General features: G+C 42.1%; 1 protein-coding gene across 4 annotated transcripts in view; it reads left to right on the forward strand.

The window, feature by feature from the left end:
* The window catches only part of LOC144671331 (uncharacterized), a 95,185-nt gene that overhangs the window by 20,326 nt on the left and 57,016 nt on the right, over nucleotides 1-17,843 (forward strand). For all 4 annotated transcript variants that reach the window (XM_078533159.1, XM_078533160.1, XM_078533162.1 and 1 more), the window contains exons 7-10: nucleotides 534-985; nucleotides 2,125-2,239; nucleotides 12,488-12,924; nucleotides 13,743-13,881. In XM_078533159.1, coding sequence (XP_078389285.1) covers nucleotides 534-985; nucleotides 2,125-2,239; nucleotides 12,488-12,924; nucleotides 13,743-13,881 — 1,143 coding nt within the window. The remainder of the gene's footprint in view (nucleotides 1-533; nucleotides 986-2,124; nucleotides 2,240-12,487; nucleotides 12,925-13,742; nucleotides 13,882-17,843) is intronic.

A 17,843-nucleotide genomic window follows, 5' to 3' on the forward strand; every position in this document is an offset into this window, starting at 1 on the left:
TTGAAGCCATTGGCTCGGTTCGTCATTGAGCATTAGTGTATGTTTATATTTGTCTACCTAATCAATGTTTCTATTCTACCTTTGCCTGTGTGAGTACTTAGTGGGTTTTTTTGTGCAATAATTTTTTTCCTTGTCATTTTTTGGCTGCAAAAATCTTCCTCTTTATTGCCAGTGTGAAGTGTTTTACGCTTTTATATTGGTACAGGGATATTTCCCATTATTGGGCAACACTCAAGGCAGACATATTTTGACTTTCTGTATTAAGTGACAGGAACCGGAATTGACATGCCTGCTTTCCCCTCTCTTTTCCACCCCCCCCCTCAACACCCTTGTTGATATCTGCGTGTACGAGGGGATTCGCAGGCACAACTGCAAAAAAAAAAATGCTCTTTAAGATCTCCCTAAACTGGAGTTGAATTAGGAAAATTCTGATTTGTGCAAATTGCTGGTATTGTATATATTTCAATAAAATTGTCATTAGCTCTTGCATAATTTGGTACTCTTCCTGAAATAGTCTTCTTCCCTTTTAATAGGTGCCAGCACTGCAGTTATTAAAAATAGATCAGCATTTGTTAGCGACTTGCTTGATGAATATCTGGAGAAAGAAGGGAAGATCATTGAGCAGCAGTCACTGTTGTATGACTATGAGATGCCTGAGATTGGTTGTCAAACTCCTATCATGTTGGACTCGTCATGCAACATTCAACAAAACACTACCCGTTCACCTGACTTTGGTACACCACTGAAAAATAAATCTTCACATTTGGAAATGTCTCCCGTGTTAGAGAAGCATTTTAGTGTTACAAACAAAGGGATTTTCATCAGAGATGTGCAAAGCACCAGCATGGATGTGAAGGCTAGGTGTAAAACACAGCAGAACATCAACTCGGCAGCTAAAAGACCCAAAGTTCCCAGTCCATACGCCAACACTTCAGAGTTATCTAATAACAAACAGACTGGAATTTATGCCACTTCTCCACAAAAGGTGAGGCATCACTTATTGCTGAATAAGATTTCTTCTGTGCTTCCCCAACAGTCTTGGACAGATCACCTCTTCCTGCACCAGGGAGAGAATTTTGCATTCTTGACACCAGCCATCTCTGAATGTGTATCATTTTTGTTTTATTGGCCTGGGTAACTTTTTAATTGGGTGGTAGAGTTTATAATTATTTGGAGCAAAATGTGAGTTTTATTTTTAAATAATAACTAAATAGTTCCTTTCATAGGATTCAGCAGTGAGAATTTTTGTAGACATCATTGTTGGCTAGTTACTTGGGATTGAGTCCAAGCAGTATAAACAGACTGGAAGAATGAATTGCTACCAGTACAGTAAGCTGCCTCTGCCTTCATAATGTGACTTCAGTCATGAAGTTTGTCGAGATTGTGATGTATCGGAAAGCGTAGCCCAAGTGTGCAATCTGACTCAGAGCCTGGTCTTTTAATTTTGGTCAAAAAGATTGAAAATATTTCCATGGTCCCTTTTTAGAAAGGAAAGGAGAAATGATTTTGATGTAACTTTACATATTGCAGGCTTGTTCTAGTTGTAATCCGATGTCCATTGGATGTTTTCAGGGCTTGTCCCCTCTCCCAGTTGTGGGAGTTTTCTTCCATGTAGATGGGAATGTGTTGGCCATTATACGATGGGTGTTGGAACAATGGGGCAATTGTGATGTCAGTTCGGCAGGGTGATATTAGGGATGAGGAGATGTGGCTCATTATGGAGATCACAAAACATTTATTGGAGAAGACAACGGGAGAGAAGTGTTTGAAATTGCTATTTAATGAAAGATTGTTTCCAGTGGTGCTGAGCAAAAGGGTATAAATGATATTACTAAAGAATAACAAGAAAGGTTAGAAAAAAATTTTCATCAGTGTTATTGAAAGATGAAATTTGTTGCCAACTTAAGCTGAGCATTAAAGAAAGAATGCCATAAATATTTAAAGAATATTAAAAAAATGTGGGGGCCAGCAGGGAAATTGGGTATGGGTGGATGGTTCCGATAATGAGCTAGCATCAGTCAGGTACAGTGAGCCAAGCGGCCGCCTCCTGTCCTTAAGTATGATTATTTGAACTCTTATGAAGATAGTTTTGTGTAATGGAAGTTCTTTTACTGTTTTTCCAAGAAACAACTAAAATCAGCTTCTTCAAGCCTTAAGATCGTACAGGTGGTATCAAGTCCCAAAGGAGGGAAAAAATCTGACATTTCAGGAGATCAAACTGAAGCAATATACATTTCAGGTGAGGACAATGAAAAATGGAGTTTCACGGGATTCAGAAATCCAATCTGTTGAATTGACAGTGTTGTCTTTAAATGTGTAAGTAACAGTGGAAATCTGAAATAACCAGTTATTTCTTAGCTCGTATGTTGAATCATCTTATCCCCAGAGGACTTGAGCTGTACTCTCAACTCCTCCGCAGTTGCTGCTGAATTATCACGCTGCCTATCCGACATCCAGTACTGAATCACAGAACACTGGTCACAATTCAAAAGGAGGCTACTTGGCCTGTTGTGTCTGTGCTGGCTCTCTGAAGGAGCAATTTACCTAATACCACTTCCCAGCCTTCCCCGCATTCTTCCTTTTCAGATAATAATCCAGTTCCCTCTTGAATGTCTCAGTTGAATCTGCCACCACCACTCTGTCAGGCAGTGCATTCATGATCCCAACCACTTGCTACGGAAAAAGTTGTCCTCGTGTCGCCATTGCTGCTTTTGCCAATTACCTTAAATCTGTGCCCTCTGCTTCTCGATCCTTCCACCAATGGGAACAGTTTCTCCCTATCTTCTCTGTTGATTTCATGATTTCGAATACCTCTATCAGATCTCCTCTCAACTTTCTCTTCTCTAAGAAAAATAGTCCCAACCTCTCCAATCTATCTAAGGAACTGAAGTTCCTCATCCCTGGAACCATTTTCATTTCTCTTTCCTGCACTCTCTCTCTAATGCGTTCACATCTTTCCTAAACTGTGGCACCCAGAATTGGACACACTACTCCTGTTATGAGGCCAAACCAGTGTTCTATAAAAGCTTTACCAGCTGAGCAGAAATTTCATCCACTTAAATATTGGTAAGACTGAAGCCATAGTTTTCAGTCTTTGCTCCAAACTCCATTCCCCAGCTACGAACTCCATATATATCCCTGACAATAGTCTGAAATTAAGCTGAGTGGCCCTGGCGGAACACAAACTGAGGGTCAGTGAGCAGGTTATTGCTGAGTAGGTGCTGCTTGTTAGCACTGTTGACAACACTTTCCATCACTTTGCTGATGAACGAGAGTACACTGATGGGGCGGTAGTTGGCCGGGTTGGATTTGTCCTGCTTTTTGTGAACGGGACATACATGGGCAATTTTCCACATAGTCGAGTAGATGCCTGTGTTGTATCTGTACTGGAACAGGTTGGCTAGGGGCGTGGTAAGTTCTGGAGCACAAGCCTTCAGTATTATTGCTGGAATGTTATCAGGGCCCATTGACTGTACAGTATCCAGTGCCTTCAGCTGTTTCTTGATATCTTGTGGAGTGAATCAAACTGGCTGAAGACTGACATCTGTGATGCTGGGGACCTCCGGAGGAGGCTGAGATGGATCATCCTCTCGGCACTTCTCTCTGAAGATGGCTGCAAATACTTCAGTCTTCTCATTTGCACTGATGTGCTCAGCTTCCCCATCATTGGGGATGGGAATATTTGTGGAGCCTCCTCATTCAGTGATTTGTTTCATTGTCCACTACCATTCACGACTGGATATGGCAGGCCCGCAGAGCTTAGGTCTGATCCGTTGGCTGTGGGATCGCTTTGCTCTGTCTATGCTGTTTCCACTGTTTGGCCTGCAAATAGTCCTGTATTGTAACTTCACCAGGTTTACACCTCAATTTTAGGCATGCCTGGTGCTACTCCTGGCATACCCTCCTGCACTCTTCATTTGAGCCAGGGTTGATCCCCCAGGTTGATGGTAATGGGAGAGTGGGGGATATGGCAGGCCAAGAGGTTGCAGATTGTGGTTGAATACAATTCTTCTGTTGCTGATGGCCCACAGCACCTCATAGATGCCCAGTTTTGTGTTGCTCGATCTGTTCAAAATCTATCCCAGTTAGCACGGTGGTAGTGCCACGCAGCACGATGGAGGGTATCCTCAATGTGAAGATGGGACTTCGTCTCCACAAGGACCGTGTGGTGGTCACTCCTACCAGTACTGTCACGGACAGATGCATCTGCGACAGGTAGATTGATAGTTTTTCCCTCTTGGTTCCCTCACCACCTGCTACAGATCACCACCACCCACTGCCCCTGCCCAGCAGATTTATCCTTCAGGACTCAGCCACCTTGGTCGGTAGTGGTCCTGCCAAGCCGTTCTTGGTGATGGACATTGAAGTCCCCTACCCAGAGTATGTTCTGTGTCCTTGCCACCCTCAGTGCTTTCTCCAAGTGGTGTTCAACATGGACGAGTACTGATTCATCAGCTGAGGGGGGCGGTGGGTGATAACCAGCAGGAGGCTTCATTGCCCATGTTTGACCTGATAGCATGAGACTTCATGAGGTCCGAAGTCGAGTTGAGGAGTCCCAGGGCAACTCCCTTCTGACTATATGCCACTGTGCCGCCATCTCTGGTGGGTCTGTCCTGTCGGGACAGGACTTTCCCAGGGATGGTGACGGTGGTGTCTGGGGCATTGTCTGTAAGGTATGATTCCTTAAGTATGACCTATGTCAGGCTGTAGCTTGAATAGTCTGTGGTACAGCTCCCTCAATTCACAGAATCACAGAATTTTAATGGCACAGAAGGACCCTATTGAAACCATCACGTCTGCACCAGCTCTCCAAATGAGCATTATGACCTAGTGCCATTGCCCTGCCTTTTCCCTGTACCCCTGCACATTGTTTCTATTCACATAATCATCTAATGCCCTCTTGAATGACTCAGTTGAACCTGTCTCCACCACACTTCCAGGCAGTGCATTCCAGACTCGAACCGCTCGTTGTGTTAAAAAGTTTTTTCTTATGTCACGTTTGCTGCTTTTGCAAATCACTTTAAATCGTGCCCTCTCGTTCTTGATCCTTTTACAAGCAAGAACAGTTTCTCCCTATCTACCCTGTCCAGCCCCCTCATGATTTTGAACATCTCTATCAAATCTCCTCTTAACCTTCTTCTCTCCAAGGAAAACAGTCCCAGCCTCTGCAATCTATCTTCACAACTGAAGTTTATCAACCCTGCAACCATTTTGGTAAACCTCTTCTGCACACTGTCCAATGCATTCACATCCTTCCTAAAGTGTGGTGCCTAGAACTGTACACAATACTCCAGCTGAGGTCTAACTGGTATCCTGTACAAGTTCAGCATAATCTCCTTGCTTTTGTACTCTATGCCACTATTAATAAAGCCTAAGATACTGTATGCTTTATTAACTGCACCCTCCACCTATCCTGCCAACTTCAATGATTTATGCATATATACACCCAGGTCTTTCTGCAAAATTTCATCCCTTATTTTATGTTGTCTGTCCATGTTCTTCCTACCAAAATGTAAACCTCTTCTGGAGTCAATAGGAATCGGGGGGAAAACTCTCCACTGGTTGGAGTCATACCCAGCACAAAGGAAGATGGTTGTAATTGTTGGAGGTCAGTCATCTCAGCTCCAGGACATCACTGCAGGAGTTCCTCAGGGTAATGTTCTTGACCCAACCATCATTAGCTGCTTTATTAATGACGTTCCTTCCATCATAAGTTCAGAAGTGGGGATGTTTGCTGATGATTGCACAATGTTCACCATTTGCGACTCCTCAGATACTGAAGCAGTCCATGTCCAAATGCAACAAAACCTGGACAATATCCAGGCTTGGGCTGACAAGTGTAGCGTGAATGTTACTTGCCACAAATGCCAGGCAATGACCATCTCCAACAAGAGAGAATCTAACCATCACCCTCTTGATGTTCAATGGCATTACTATCACTGAATCCTTCACTATCAACATCCTGGGGGGGTTACCATTGACCAGAAACTGAACTGAACCAGCCTTATAAATACTATGGCTGCGAGAGCAGGTCAGAGGCTAGGAATCCCACGGCAGGTAACTCACCTCCTGACTCCCCAAAGCCTGCCGACCATCTACAAGGCGGAGTGTGATGGAATACTCCCCAATTGTCTGGAGGAGTGCAGATCCCATAACACTCGAAGCTTGACATCGTCCAGGACAAAGCAGCCCGCTTGATTGGCACCACATCCACAAACATTCGCTCCCTCCACCACCGACGCACAGTAGCAGCAGTGTGTACCATCTATAAGATGCACTGCAGGAATTCACCAAGGCTCCTTAAACAGCACCTTCCAAACCCATGACCACGACCACCTAGAAGGACAAGGGCAGCAGATAGATGGTAACACTGCCACCTGGATGTTTCCCTCCAAGTCACTCATCATCCTGATTTGAAAATACATCGCCGTTCTTTCACTGTCACTGGGTCAAGATCCTGGAACTCCCTTCCTAACAGCACTGTGGGTGTACCTGCACCACAGGGACTGCAGTGATTCAAGAAGGCACCACCACCTTTCCAAGGGAAACCCGGGACGGGCAATAGCATAACCCATATCCCGTGAATGAATTAAAAAATGCTCTCCAATGCGTTCACATCCTTCCTATAATGTGATGCCCAGAACTGTACACAATACTTCAGCTGAGGTCTAACAAGTGTCTTATAAATTCAGCATAACCTCCTTGCTCTTGTACTCAAAGTCCAGGATACTACTTGCTTTATTAGCCACTCTATCCACCTGTCCTGCCACCTTCAATGACCTGTGCACATATACACCCAGGTCTTTCTGCTCCTGCACCCCCTTCAAAATTTGACCCCTTATTTTATATTGTCTGTCCATGTTCTTCCTACCAAAATGCATCACCTTACACTTCTCTGCATTGAACTTCATTTGCCACTTATCTGCCCACTCACCAACTTGTCTGTGTCCTTTTGAAGTTCTGCATTGTCCTCCTCGCAGTTTACAACACTCCCAAGCTTCGTATGGTCCGCAAACTTTGAAATTGTTCCCTGCACACCAAGATCTAGATCATTAATATATATCAGGAAAGCAAGGGTCCCAATACCGATCCCTGGGGAGCTCCACTCAAACCTTCCTCCAGCCCGAAAAATATCCATTGACAATTACTCTCTGCTTCCTATTTTTCAGCCAATTTTGTATCCATGTTCCTCCTGCCCCTTTTATTCATGAGCAATAACTTTTCTCTCAAGTCTGTTGCGTGGCACTGTATCAAATGCCTTTTGAAAGTCCATGTACACCACATCAACAGCATTACCTTCATCGACCTTTTCTGTTACCTCTTCAAAAAACTCCAAGTTAGTTAAACACAATTTCCTCTTTAGAAATCCATGCTGGCTCTTCCTTATCAACCCATATTATTCCATGTGACTACTAATTCTATCCCGAATAGTTGTTCCTAGAATTTTGCCCACCACTGAAGTTAAACTAACTGGTTTGTAATTGCTTGGCTTATCCTTACAACCTTTTCTGAACAAGGATATAATGTTTGCAGTTCTCCAGTCCTCTGGCACCTTCCCTGAGTCTAGGGAACACTGAAAAATTATGGCCAGTGCCCCTGCAATTTCTACCCTCACTTCCTTCAATATCCTTGGATGCATCTTGCCCAGCCCCCGTGCCTTGTCAACTTTAAGTACCGACAGTCCTTATCAATTTTGAACCCTTCTAGTGACAGAGTTTCTTAGTCTGTCACCGTGGCCTGGGTAGCATCTATCTTCTTGGTAAAGATAGACACACAGTATTCATTTTGCACCTCAGCCATGGCCCCTTTGTCCATGTGTAAGTTCCCTTTTAGGTCTCTAGTTGGCCCTACTCCTTTTACCACACTTTTACTATTTATATGCCTGTAGAAGACTTTGGGATTCCCCTTTATGTTGGCTGCCAGTCTTTTCTCATAATCGCTCTTCACTTCTCTGATATGCTTTTTCACCTTCCCCTTGAACCTTCTGTATTCCTCTTGGTTCTCAATTCTCTTATGACACCTGTCACAAGCACGCTTTTTCTTCTTTATCTAATTTCTATCTCCTTTTTCATCCAAGGAGTTCTGGATTTGTTTGCCCTACCTTTCCCTTTTGATGGAATATCCCTTGACTGTGCCCGAACCAATTCTTTTTAAGGTAGCCCATTGTTCAGCTACAGTTTTTCCTGCCAATCTTTCATTCCAGTCTACCTGACCCTGCCCCGTTCTTGCCCCATCGAAGTCAGCTCTCGTGTAGTTAATTATTCTTACTCTGGATTGCATATCGTCCTCTTCTATCATCATCCTTAAACGCACAATACAATAATCACTGTCTCCTAAATGTTCCCTCACTGACACTTGATCTACTTGGCCCATCTCATTTTCAAGAACCAGGTCCAACGGTGCATCTTTTCAAAAACAAAAATAAAAATACCTGGAAAAACTCAGCAGGTCTGACAGCATCTGCGGAGAGGACTCTTCAACAGAACTAAGGAAAAATAGAAGAGAGGTGAAATATAAGCTGGTTTAAGGGGGGTGGGACAGGTAGAGCTGGATAGCAGGCCAGTGATAGGTGGAGATAGCCAAAAGATGTCATAGACAAAAGGACAAAGAGGTGTTGAAGGTGGTGATATTATCTAAGAAATGTGCTAATAGGTGACATTAAGGGTAGAAAGCAGGACGAGCAAGGTAAAGATAGCCTTAATGGGGGTGGGTTGGGGGGGGAAGGGATCAAAATAGGCCAAAAGGTAGAGATAAGACAATGGATGGAAATACTTTTAAAAATAATGGAAATAGGTGGGAAAAGAAAAATCTATATAAATTATTGGAAAAAAGAGGATTGGAAAGGGGGTGGGGATGGAGGAGAGAGTTCATGATCTAAAGTTGTTGAACTCAATATTCAGTCCAGAAGGCTGTAAAGTGCCTAGTCGGAAGATGAGGTGCTGTTCCTCCAGTTTGCGTTGAGCTTCACTGGAACATTGCAGCAGGCCAAGGACGGACATGTGGGCATGAGAGCAGAATGGTGTGTTGAAATGGCAAGCGACAGGGAGGTCTGGGTCATGCTTGCGTACAGACCGAAGGTGTTCCGCAAAGCGGTCACCCAGTCTGCATTTGGTGTCTCCAATGTAGAGGAAACCGCATTGGGAGCAGTGAATGTAGTAGACTAAATTGAGGGAAGTGCAAGTGAAATGCTGCTTCAACTTGAAAGGAGTGTTTGGGCCCTTGGAATGTGAGGAGGGGGGAAGTAAAGGGGCAGGTGTTGCATCTTCTGCGGTTGCATGGGAAGGTGCCATGGGAGGGGGTTGAGGTGTAGGGGGTGATGGAGGAGTGGACCAGGGTGTCCGGAGGCAATGATCCCTGCGGAATGCTGCCGGGGGTGTGAAGGGAAGATGTGTTTGGTAGTGGCATCATGCTGGTGTTGGCGGAAATGGCGGAGGATGATCCTTTTTAGTCTCATGCCCACATGTCCGTCCTTGGCCTGCTGCAATGTTCCAGTGAAGCTCAGTGCAAACTGGAGGAACAGCACCTCATCTTCCGACTAGGCACTTTACAGCCTTCTGGACTGAATATTGAGTTCAACAACTTAAGATCATGAACTCTCTCCTCCATCCCCAGCCCTTTTCCGATCCCCTTTTTTCCAATAATTTATATAGATTTTTCTTTTCCTACCTATTTCCATTATTTTTAAATATATTTCCATCCATTGTTTTATCTTTGCCTTTTAGCTTATTTTGATCCCTTCCCCCCACCCCACCCCCACTAGGGCTATCTGTACCTTTATTATCACATTCCTTAGATAATATCACCAGCTTCAACACCTCTTTGTGCTTTTGTCTATGACATCTTTTGGCAATCTCCACCTATCACTGGCCCTCTATCCAGCTCTACCTGTCCCACCCCCCCTTAAACCAGCTTATATTTCACCTCTCTTCTATTTTTCCTTCGTTCTGTTGAAGAGTCATATGGACTCGAAACGTTAACTGTGTTCCTCTCCGCAGATGCTGCCAGACCTGCTGAGTTTTTCCAGGTATTTTTATTTTTGTTTTTGTTTTGGATTTCCAGCATCTGCAGTTTTTTGCTTTTATCTTAGTGCGTCTTTTCTTGTTGGATTGGATACATACTGCTGTTTTCCTGAACACAATCTATGAACTTTTGCCCCCTTTGCCCTTTACACTACCACTGTCCCCGTCTACATTTGGCTAATTTAAGTCCTCCATTATAACTACTCTATAATGCTTGCCTCTCTCTGCAATTTCCCTGCAGATTTGTTCTTCTACATCCTTCTCACTAGTCGACGGTCTTTAGACTACACCGAGCAATGTAATTGCACCCTTTTTGTTCCTTAGTTCTAGCCAAATTGATTCTGTCCTTGAACCCTCTAGGACATCCTCTTTCTCCAGCACTGCAATGCTCTCCATAACCAATACCGCCACCCCTTCTCCTTTACTCCTTTTCCTATCTTTTCTGAACACCTTGTACCTGGGAATATTTAACACCCAGTTCTGCCTTTCCTTGAGCCAGGTCTCTGTTATCGCCACAACATCATATTCCCACATGCCAATCTGCCCCTGTAACTCTCCACTCTTAATTACTATACTCTGTGCATTCCCATACATGCATCGTAAACCTGATATAGATTTTGTTACTTTCTCCCTCACCCCAACTTCACCTATTAACTTACTATTCTCTCTACTAGTGTTATCTGTCCCTCCCAGTATTTTGTACACCCTGGTATTCCTCTTATTCCAATTTTGGCACAATCCTCCAGATATTAATAAGGAAGACTTTGCAGGGTTGACAAGGCTGGGTATGCCATTGCCATTTCTGGTGCCTAGGTCAACGCTGGGTAGTTCATTCAGTTTCATTCCTTTTAGATTTTGTAGCGGTTTGATTCAACTGAGTGGCTTGCTAGGCCGTTTCAGAGGGCATTTAAGAGTCAACCACATTGCTGTGGATCATAGAAACATAGAAAATAGGAACAGGAGCAGGTCATTCAGCTCTTCAAGCCTGCTCCTCCATTCAATATGATAATGACTGATCCTGTATCTCAACACCATACACTCACTCTCTTCCATACCCTTTGACACCTTTAGAGCCTAGAAATCTTTATCTGTTTCGTCCTTACATATATTCAGTGACTTGGCCTCCATTGCCTTCTGTGGTAGAGAATTCCACAGGTTCACCACCCTCTGAGTGAAGAAATTTCTCCTCATCTCAGTCCTAAATGGCCTACCCTGTATCCTGAGACTTGACCCCTAGTTCTAGAGCATATCAATGGGCATGCGGACAAACAAAGATAATGCGGAGCAGTGGTTCTCAAACTTCTCAGCCACGGATTCCCCATGCAGGGCAAGGGACCATCTACCAGTCCTACCCTATCTGCAGTCACTTCCCACTGCAAAAAAAGCTGTTCAGAATTAATGGGAAGAATGGTGCTGCTTTTTCACCAATGAGGTGACGCCTGGTTCCAAACTGGAGAGCTTCAGTCTCTTGTCTGGTTCCACGTTCAGCTGGTTCCTCCTTTGTTTTCAGCCTCTGAAGTGTTGAAAATATGATCTCATAGTTATATATTGGGAATGGTGGCAGGTGCTTTAGAGCTACGTTGATGAGTCCAGGATACTCGGGCAGACCCTGGCGGCCTATGTGTGTTGGGTGACTTGACTCCCATTTGTGCCAAACCCTTGCTCTTGGTTTTGCTTTAGTTCTGCTTTCTGCTTCTGGCGTAATTTCTAGATATATCTTCCACATCATAGTTAATTCTGCTAAATACATCTATAAGCATTTCGGCTGAAGAACCTTGTATGTATGTATGTATGAGAGTGCTTTTTTTTTCAAATTAAATCTAAATTTAGTTCAGGTCCAAACATTGATTCTTTACTAAAAGAAAACATGGAAGCTGGAATGCTGTTTTGGGAGAAATGTCAGTGTTTTGGCTGTGTTGTTGACAGGAAGCAACTATATCTTACATTTTTCAAATCTGTACCCAGAGGTTTTTCTCTCTTGATATAGACTCCCCAGTCTCCCCACTTCTCATATCCCATTCTCACCAACCCTGAAATTCATCTTTTCCATTTGTTTTTAATAACCCACATTTCCTTCTAGCTCCCATAGGAGAGAAGGAGAAATGAAAGAAAATGGATTTGCAGTGAATCTTTCTGTATGAACAGAGAATTGGTGGCACTGGAGTAAACATAGGTCCTTGTAACCAACCTCTGTCATGTAATCATCTGTGTTATGGCTGCCTTGCATGTTCTGCAGCCCTTGTTTGAAGAGTAATACTCAAGGCCTGGATAATCATTTCATGTTTGAACCTTCTCTGTATTATATTGTCTGAGAAACACTTTGTAATAGTTGTTGGTCAAGGCAAAGAGTTCCGAACTTTTACTTATTTTGTGCTTTTTCTTTGGTTCTAATCTAGTTTCTTGCGCTCTCTCGTCCTCTACCTGATTTATATTTTCCTTTATACCAAATCAGTTTTTCTTCTCCACAGATGGTAAGACTACTGAGGAGCTGGAACCAAGATGCATCCAAGTTGAGTCTGCTTCCCAAGCCACGCTTGAACCTCCTTCAGGCACGGAGCATCCATCAACAACAGTGAACCGATCAACCACTTCAAAAGCTGTCGAAGTAATCTCCTACTGTACTTGGAATGAAAGTCGGGTTAAGATAATTAAGTTAATCGCTGAGTGTGCTATGGCCAATAAACTTCCCTCAACACAACGATTAGACAAATACGAGATTCATTTGGAAAAAAGAGACGGGACTTTGTTGTTTCCACCTAAGAAGAATGTTGATGTGCGAGCAACCATTCAAAATTTCTCAGATTCTGAATGCACATTTGATAAGCCATTGGTGCAGACTATGGTGATTGAAGCAGTGGTTGGCAACTCTGCTTTCAAAACAAAGCTGAATCATTTAATATCTAAGGTGAGAGCCTCGTTTCTTACACACATCCTCCCTGCGACAGTTTCTGTAAAGGTGGGGTTGCTGCAGGGCAGAGAAGATAGAATTGGTCCCAGTAGGTATCTTCCTTCCCCATTCCTTAAGAATACACCTGGCTGTCCTGCAGTGTTCCATTCAGTGACCTAGTCAAAAATTAGTAAGACTAACTTGGCTTGGGAAAGGGCTTTCTTTCCAGTACTTCATGCCTGTCGGTAACTTAATAATGTTTGAGGTACCTTGCATGACCCAGGTCAGAATTGCTGAGTCCCCATGTTAGCTGCTTATTGATCTTTGTGTATTTAATGGAACTGATTTCATCAATGGAGGTGATTTTAAGTAGTTTAGTTTTTTTGATGTAGTTGGAAATTGAGGAACTCTTATCTTTTTTATAGAAGAGTTCTATACCTCCTCCTTGCAAAGCAATGCAGACTCACGGAGGGAGGAAACCTGGCAGCAGCTGGTTATAGAATGATGAGAACGATATCCTGAAAGCGCATAAAATTGTGTGGATTGACAGGAGAAAACCATTTAAAAATTACCCAGTCTTTTTTCACTGTTTACATAATTCAGATTGTTAACAGCATTAGGAGTTGAGTAGTCAAACTTAGAAAAGTTTATGATGATTTTCCATAGAAAAAGTCCATCATCACATCTCTCAACATTATCCTCCTGCTCTATTTGCACTCCATTCAAGATGGAATAAAATTGGTGCACTACTTGAAGAAATGTTTCCTGTTTTTGTTAAACCTCTGTTTCACTAGGTTTTCTGATTTCCCGTTTTGTGTTTGTATATTGTGCCTTAGGTTTCCAAGAACAGTTCCAACCAACAACTTAATTCTCCAGTTCATGTTGTAATGGATTTAGAGAAAAGTGTCTCCCCACCAGAAAAGTGCCCGAGTGAAATGAGTTGCGATACTACCCTGTCCAACAGTCGACTGACTGGTGAGTAAATGTCCTTTTATGTAATACCTCAATTTGAATACATGGCTCTATTTTCCCCTATTTTCTTTTGCTTACAGCACTAACTTCAGTTTATATGGCACCTTGTTAAAGTAGTAATACATCCCAAGATGCTCCAGGAATGTACATGATGAGTCGATTTGGCTGAATACTACACACACCACCTTTAAAACCTCACTGTGAATTTGAGTTGTCATTTCAGTGTTACTGTAATTCTTAGCACACTCAGAATTGTTCAGCAAGTGCTGTCCAATCACGGAATCATATCAAACATTAGATATAATGGTCTGAGTTTTGCAAGCACAGACAGGTTGAGAACAGCCAAAGGAATGTGCTATTTGATATAACCTGCCCGCTGTCGGGATATATAGCCTACCTATGATCAGGCTTTATACTGACATGGAGTCATTTACTACATTACTCATTGTGTGGTAAGCAGAATGTCTTATTCGCTTGATGGCAGCATCCATTAGTGGAAAATAGCACTCTTGTTGTCACTGTGCAGCAGCAACGTGAAATGGCTAGCTCCACCTGTTGCTCAAATTTTTGAGATACCTTACCCTTCCAGGATAATTTGAGGTAGACTGGGTATTTTTCGGGAATAATTACAAGATAGCGGACAAGTGCAATGGAATGTTGGTCTTTATCTCAAAGTGTCTGGAATATAAAGAGGTGGAAGTTATGTTCCAGTTATGCTAAGCTCTAGTGAGACTCCACCTGGAGTCACTGCATTCAGTTCTTGGCACTCACCTCAGGAAGGAAATGTTGGCTTTGAAAGGGGTACAGTGCAGATTCACTAGAATGATACTGGGTCTGAAATTATGTGGACAGGTTGCGTTGCTAGGTTTGTATTCCCTGAGTATAGAGAATTAAACCATGATATAATTCAGGTGATAAGTTGATTGAAAGATTTGATAGGATGGAAAGGGGAGAAACTATTTCCTCTTGTAGGACCATCCAGAACAAGGGGGCATAACTTTAATTTTAAAGCTAGGTCATTCAGGAGTGATCAGTTAGAGCTCTTCACATAGGGGTGGTGGAGATCGGGAACTCTGTCCTGCAAGAAGCTGTTGAGGTTGGGGGCCCAATTGAAAATTTCAAAACTCAGATTGATAGATTTGTTAGGCAAAGGTATTAAGATTTTTGGAACCAAAGCAGGTAAGATGCAAATCAGCTATGATCTAATTAAATGGTGGAACAGGCTCCTGAGGCTGAATAGCTCACTCCTGTTCCCATGAGCTCAAAGTCTCAGACTTGGAACGCTTATTTAATCATTTAAACTACTATCGGATTTATTTTTAGCTGGTAGGACAGTACCAAATGACTAAGTTAGTTCTCTTCAATGTGGTTTGCCCTTTTTTATTTACTGGAAATCCCTTTCAGTTTTATCTATTTGTGTCTCTTATCTTTCCGTGGTGGACTGGTTTATAGAAGCAAATTATGTTAGCAAATTCAAGAGAGGGCTTGTGGTTGAGAGATATGACAAGATGACAAATTTTTTTCTGGACCTTGGGATTAGCATGATGGAGAGCAGGTGTTTCTTTTTCGTGCTGTATATGCCCATGTTTCTAATTTTCTACATCATCATTTTCAGTTATCTAGTTATGGGGTAGAAGTCAAGCTAAAGCTATACAAAATCCTGGTTTGACCACACCTGAAGTTACTGTGAGCAGTTCTGGGCACCAAACCTTAGGAAGGATATATTGACCTTTGGCAGGATTGTAGCGTAGGTTTACCAGGATGATATCTGGATTCCAAGGGTTCAATTATAATGAGAGATTACACAAACTAGGATTGTATTCCTTGGAATTTAGATGGTTACAGAGTAATTTGATGGAAGATTTCAAGATATTAGAGGGAACGAATAGGATAGATGGAGAGAAACTATTTCCCATGGATGGAGCAGACATAAAAAATAGAGCCAAACCTTTCAGGAGCAAAATTAGGAAACATTTGTACATACAAAGGCTGATAGAAATTTTGAACACTCTTCCACAAATGGCAGTTGATGCTGGATCAATTGTTAATTTTAAATCTGAGTAATAGATTTTTGTTAACCATCCTTATTCGGGAATATGGAATAAAGGCTGGTATATGGAGCTAGTTTACAGATCAGCCATAATCCATTGGATTGCGGAATAGGTTTGAGGGTCTCAATGGCCTCCTCCTGTTCTTATGTTTTCATAACTGTTATGGCACAGAAGATGGTAAATGCTAGGCTGCCCAAATCCCAGAGGGAAACTTGAAGCAGTTGCCTCAACTATTTGCAATTTGTACTTATTTTGAGATGTGGGCTTTGAATTCAGTAAAAAGGCCACCAAACCTTATAGGTTTCTTACAAAACTAAATTAAACCTTTATTAAATAGAAAAAAGAAAATATAAGCACATACATAGGTTTACAAATTACTACTATGGTAACTCCTAGCTGTCCTAGTTAATCTAACTCCCAGTTACACCTCCGCTAAAGCAACATTAAAACACAGATTTTAAAAGACTCAGGCAAAGTAACACGATACCCTGAACAGTCAAATTCAAAGTGAGTTTTCTTAACTTCAGTTCTTGCATACAGCAGTTTGAGGCTTAGAAGCTGGAAGCTTTTCACACATGTTAGATCTTAGAATGGCTGTCTTTATACACAACCTTCTTATTTTCCCTTTTGAATGCAAATTTCCATTGTTTCACTTTGTCTTTGGACTTTACCTCTCTAATAATAAGAATCTATCGTAGTACCAATTTTACCAGTAACCTTTGGGGAAAAATAAACACGCTGTTTCTTAACTTCTCCTGGCTAGGTGTAATACTTCACCACCTCTTTTGAATTCGAGCCAGCCTAGTTTATTTAAAAATGCAAATGTTCCCTTTGCACCTCACATTCTAAAACTTTGCCCATGTTTACCTACTTAACATTTCAAACCTAGTTTATCTTCTGATACATCAAAGCCTTTAGACCAGCTGCCTTTAATTCAATTAAGTCTCACACACATACACACTCTCCTCTCACTCCCCTCTCCCTCTCACTCTCTCTCTCACACGCAAATACACATACGGACTCCACTATTACTATACTTTACAATAAATTCTAATAACACTGAAAATGATTATATCCTCCTGACATCCCCTTCCGTTTTTAAAAAATGAACCATCATTTTTTTAAAATGGGTTCATTTCCTGAACCCATCTTACATTATCTCCTATACTTATTACACTATTACATTACTATTACATGCATGCATTAACATAAAATATATACAAATCTTTGGTATCAATAGAAAAATAATTCCAGTCCAGTGTCCAGGTTTTAAATGTCCAATTTTTCCTTTAACCTTCAAACCCTTGACAATGCATCTGCAATCAGATTTTCTCATCTCACCACATGTATAATCTGCAGATTAAATGGTTGCAGTAATAAACTCCACCTGAATAGCCTTGCACTTCTGTCTCAAAATTTGTCCAGAAACTTTAAAGGATTGTGTCTGTATAAACAATTGTTTCTGATGAATTGTTTGCAACGTGAATTTCAAAGTGCTGCAATGCTAGCACCAACCCCAAAGTCTCCTTTTTGATCGTTGAATATAGTCCCTGTTGTACGTTCAACTTCCGTGAAAAATACCCTATCGGTTTTTCAATTCCAGTTTCATTGTCTTGTAACAGAACAACTCCAACTCCAATGCTTATATCACTTGCGTCAATGGCCAACTTAAATTGCTTGGCATAATTGGGTACTGCCAAAACCGGTGTTGTAGTTAATACAGTTTTCAAACTATTAAATGCCTTCTGACACTCCTGTGTCCATTGAAACTTCCTGTTTGTTTTTTAATAGTTCAGGCAATGGAGCAACCACACTGCTAAAATTTGGTACAAATTTCTGATAAAGCCCAATCATGTCCAGTAATCTCAAAACTTCTCGTTTTGTTGTGGGCATGGGGAGATCCATGATAGCTTT

Source organism: Cetorhinus maximus, chromosome 32, assembly GCF_964194155.1.
Source record: "Cetorhinus maximus chromosome 32, sCetMax3.hap1.1, whole genome shotgun sequence".
NCBI lineage: Eukaryota > Metazoa > Chordata > Chondrichthyes > Lamniformes > Cetorhinidae > Cetorhinus > Cetorhinus maximus.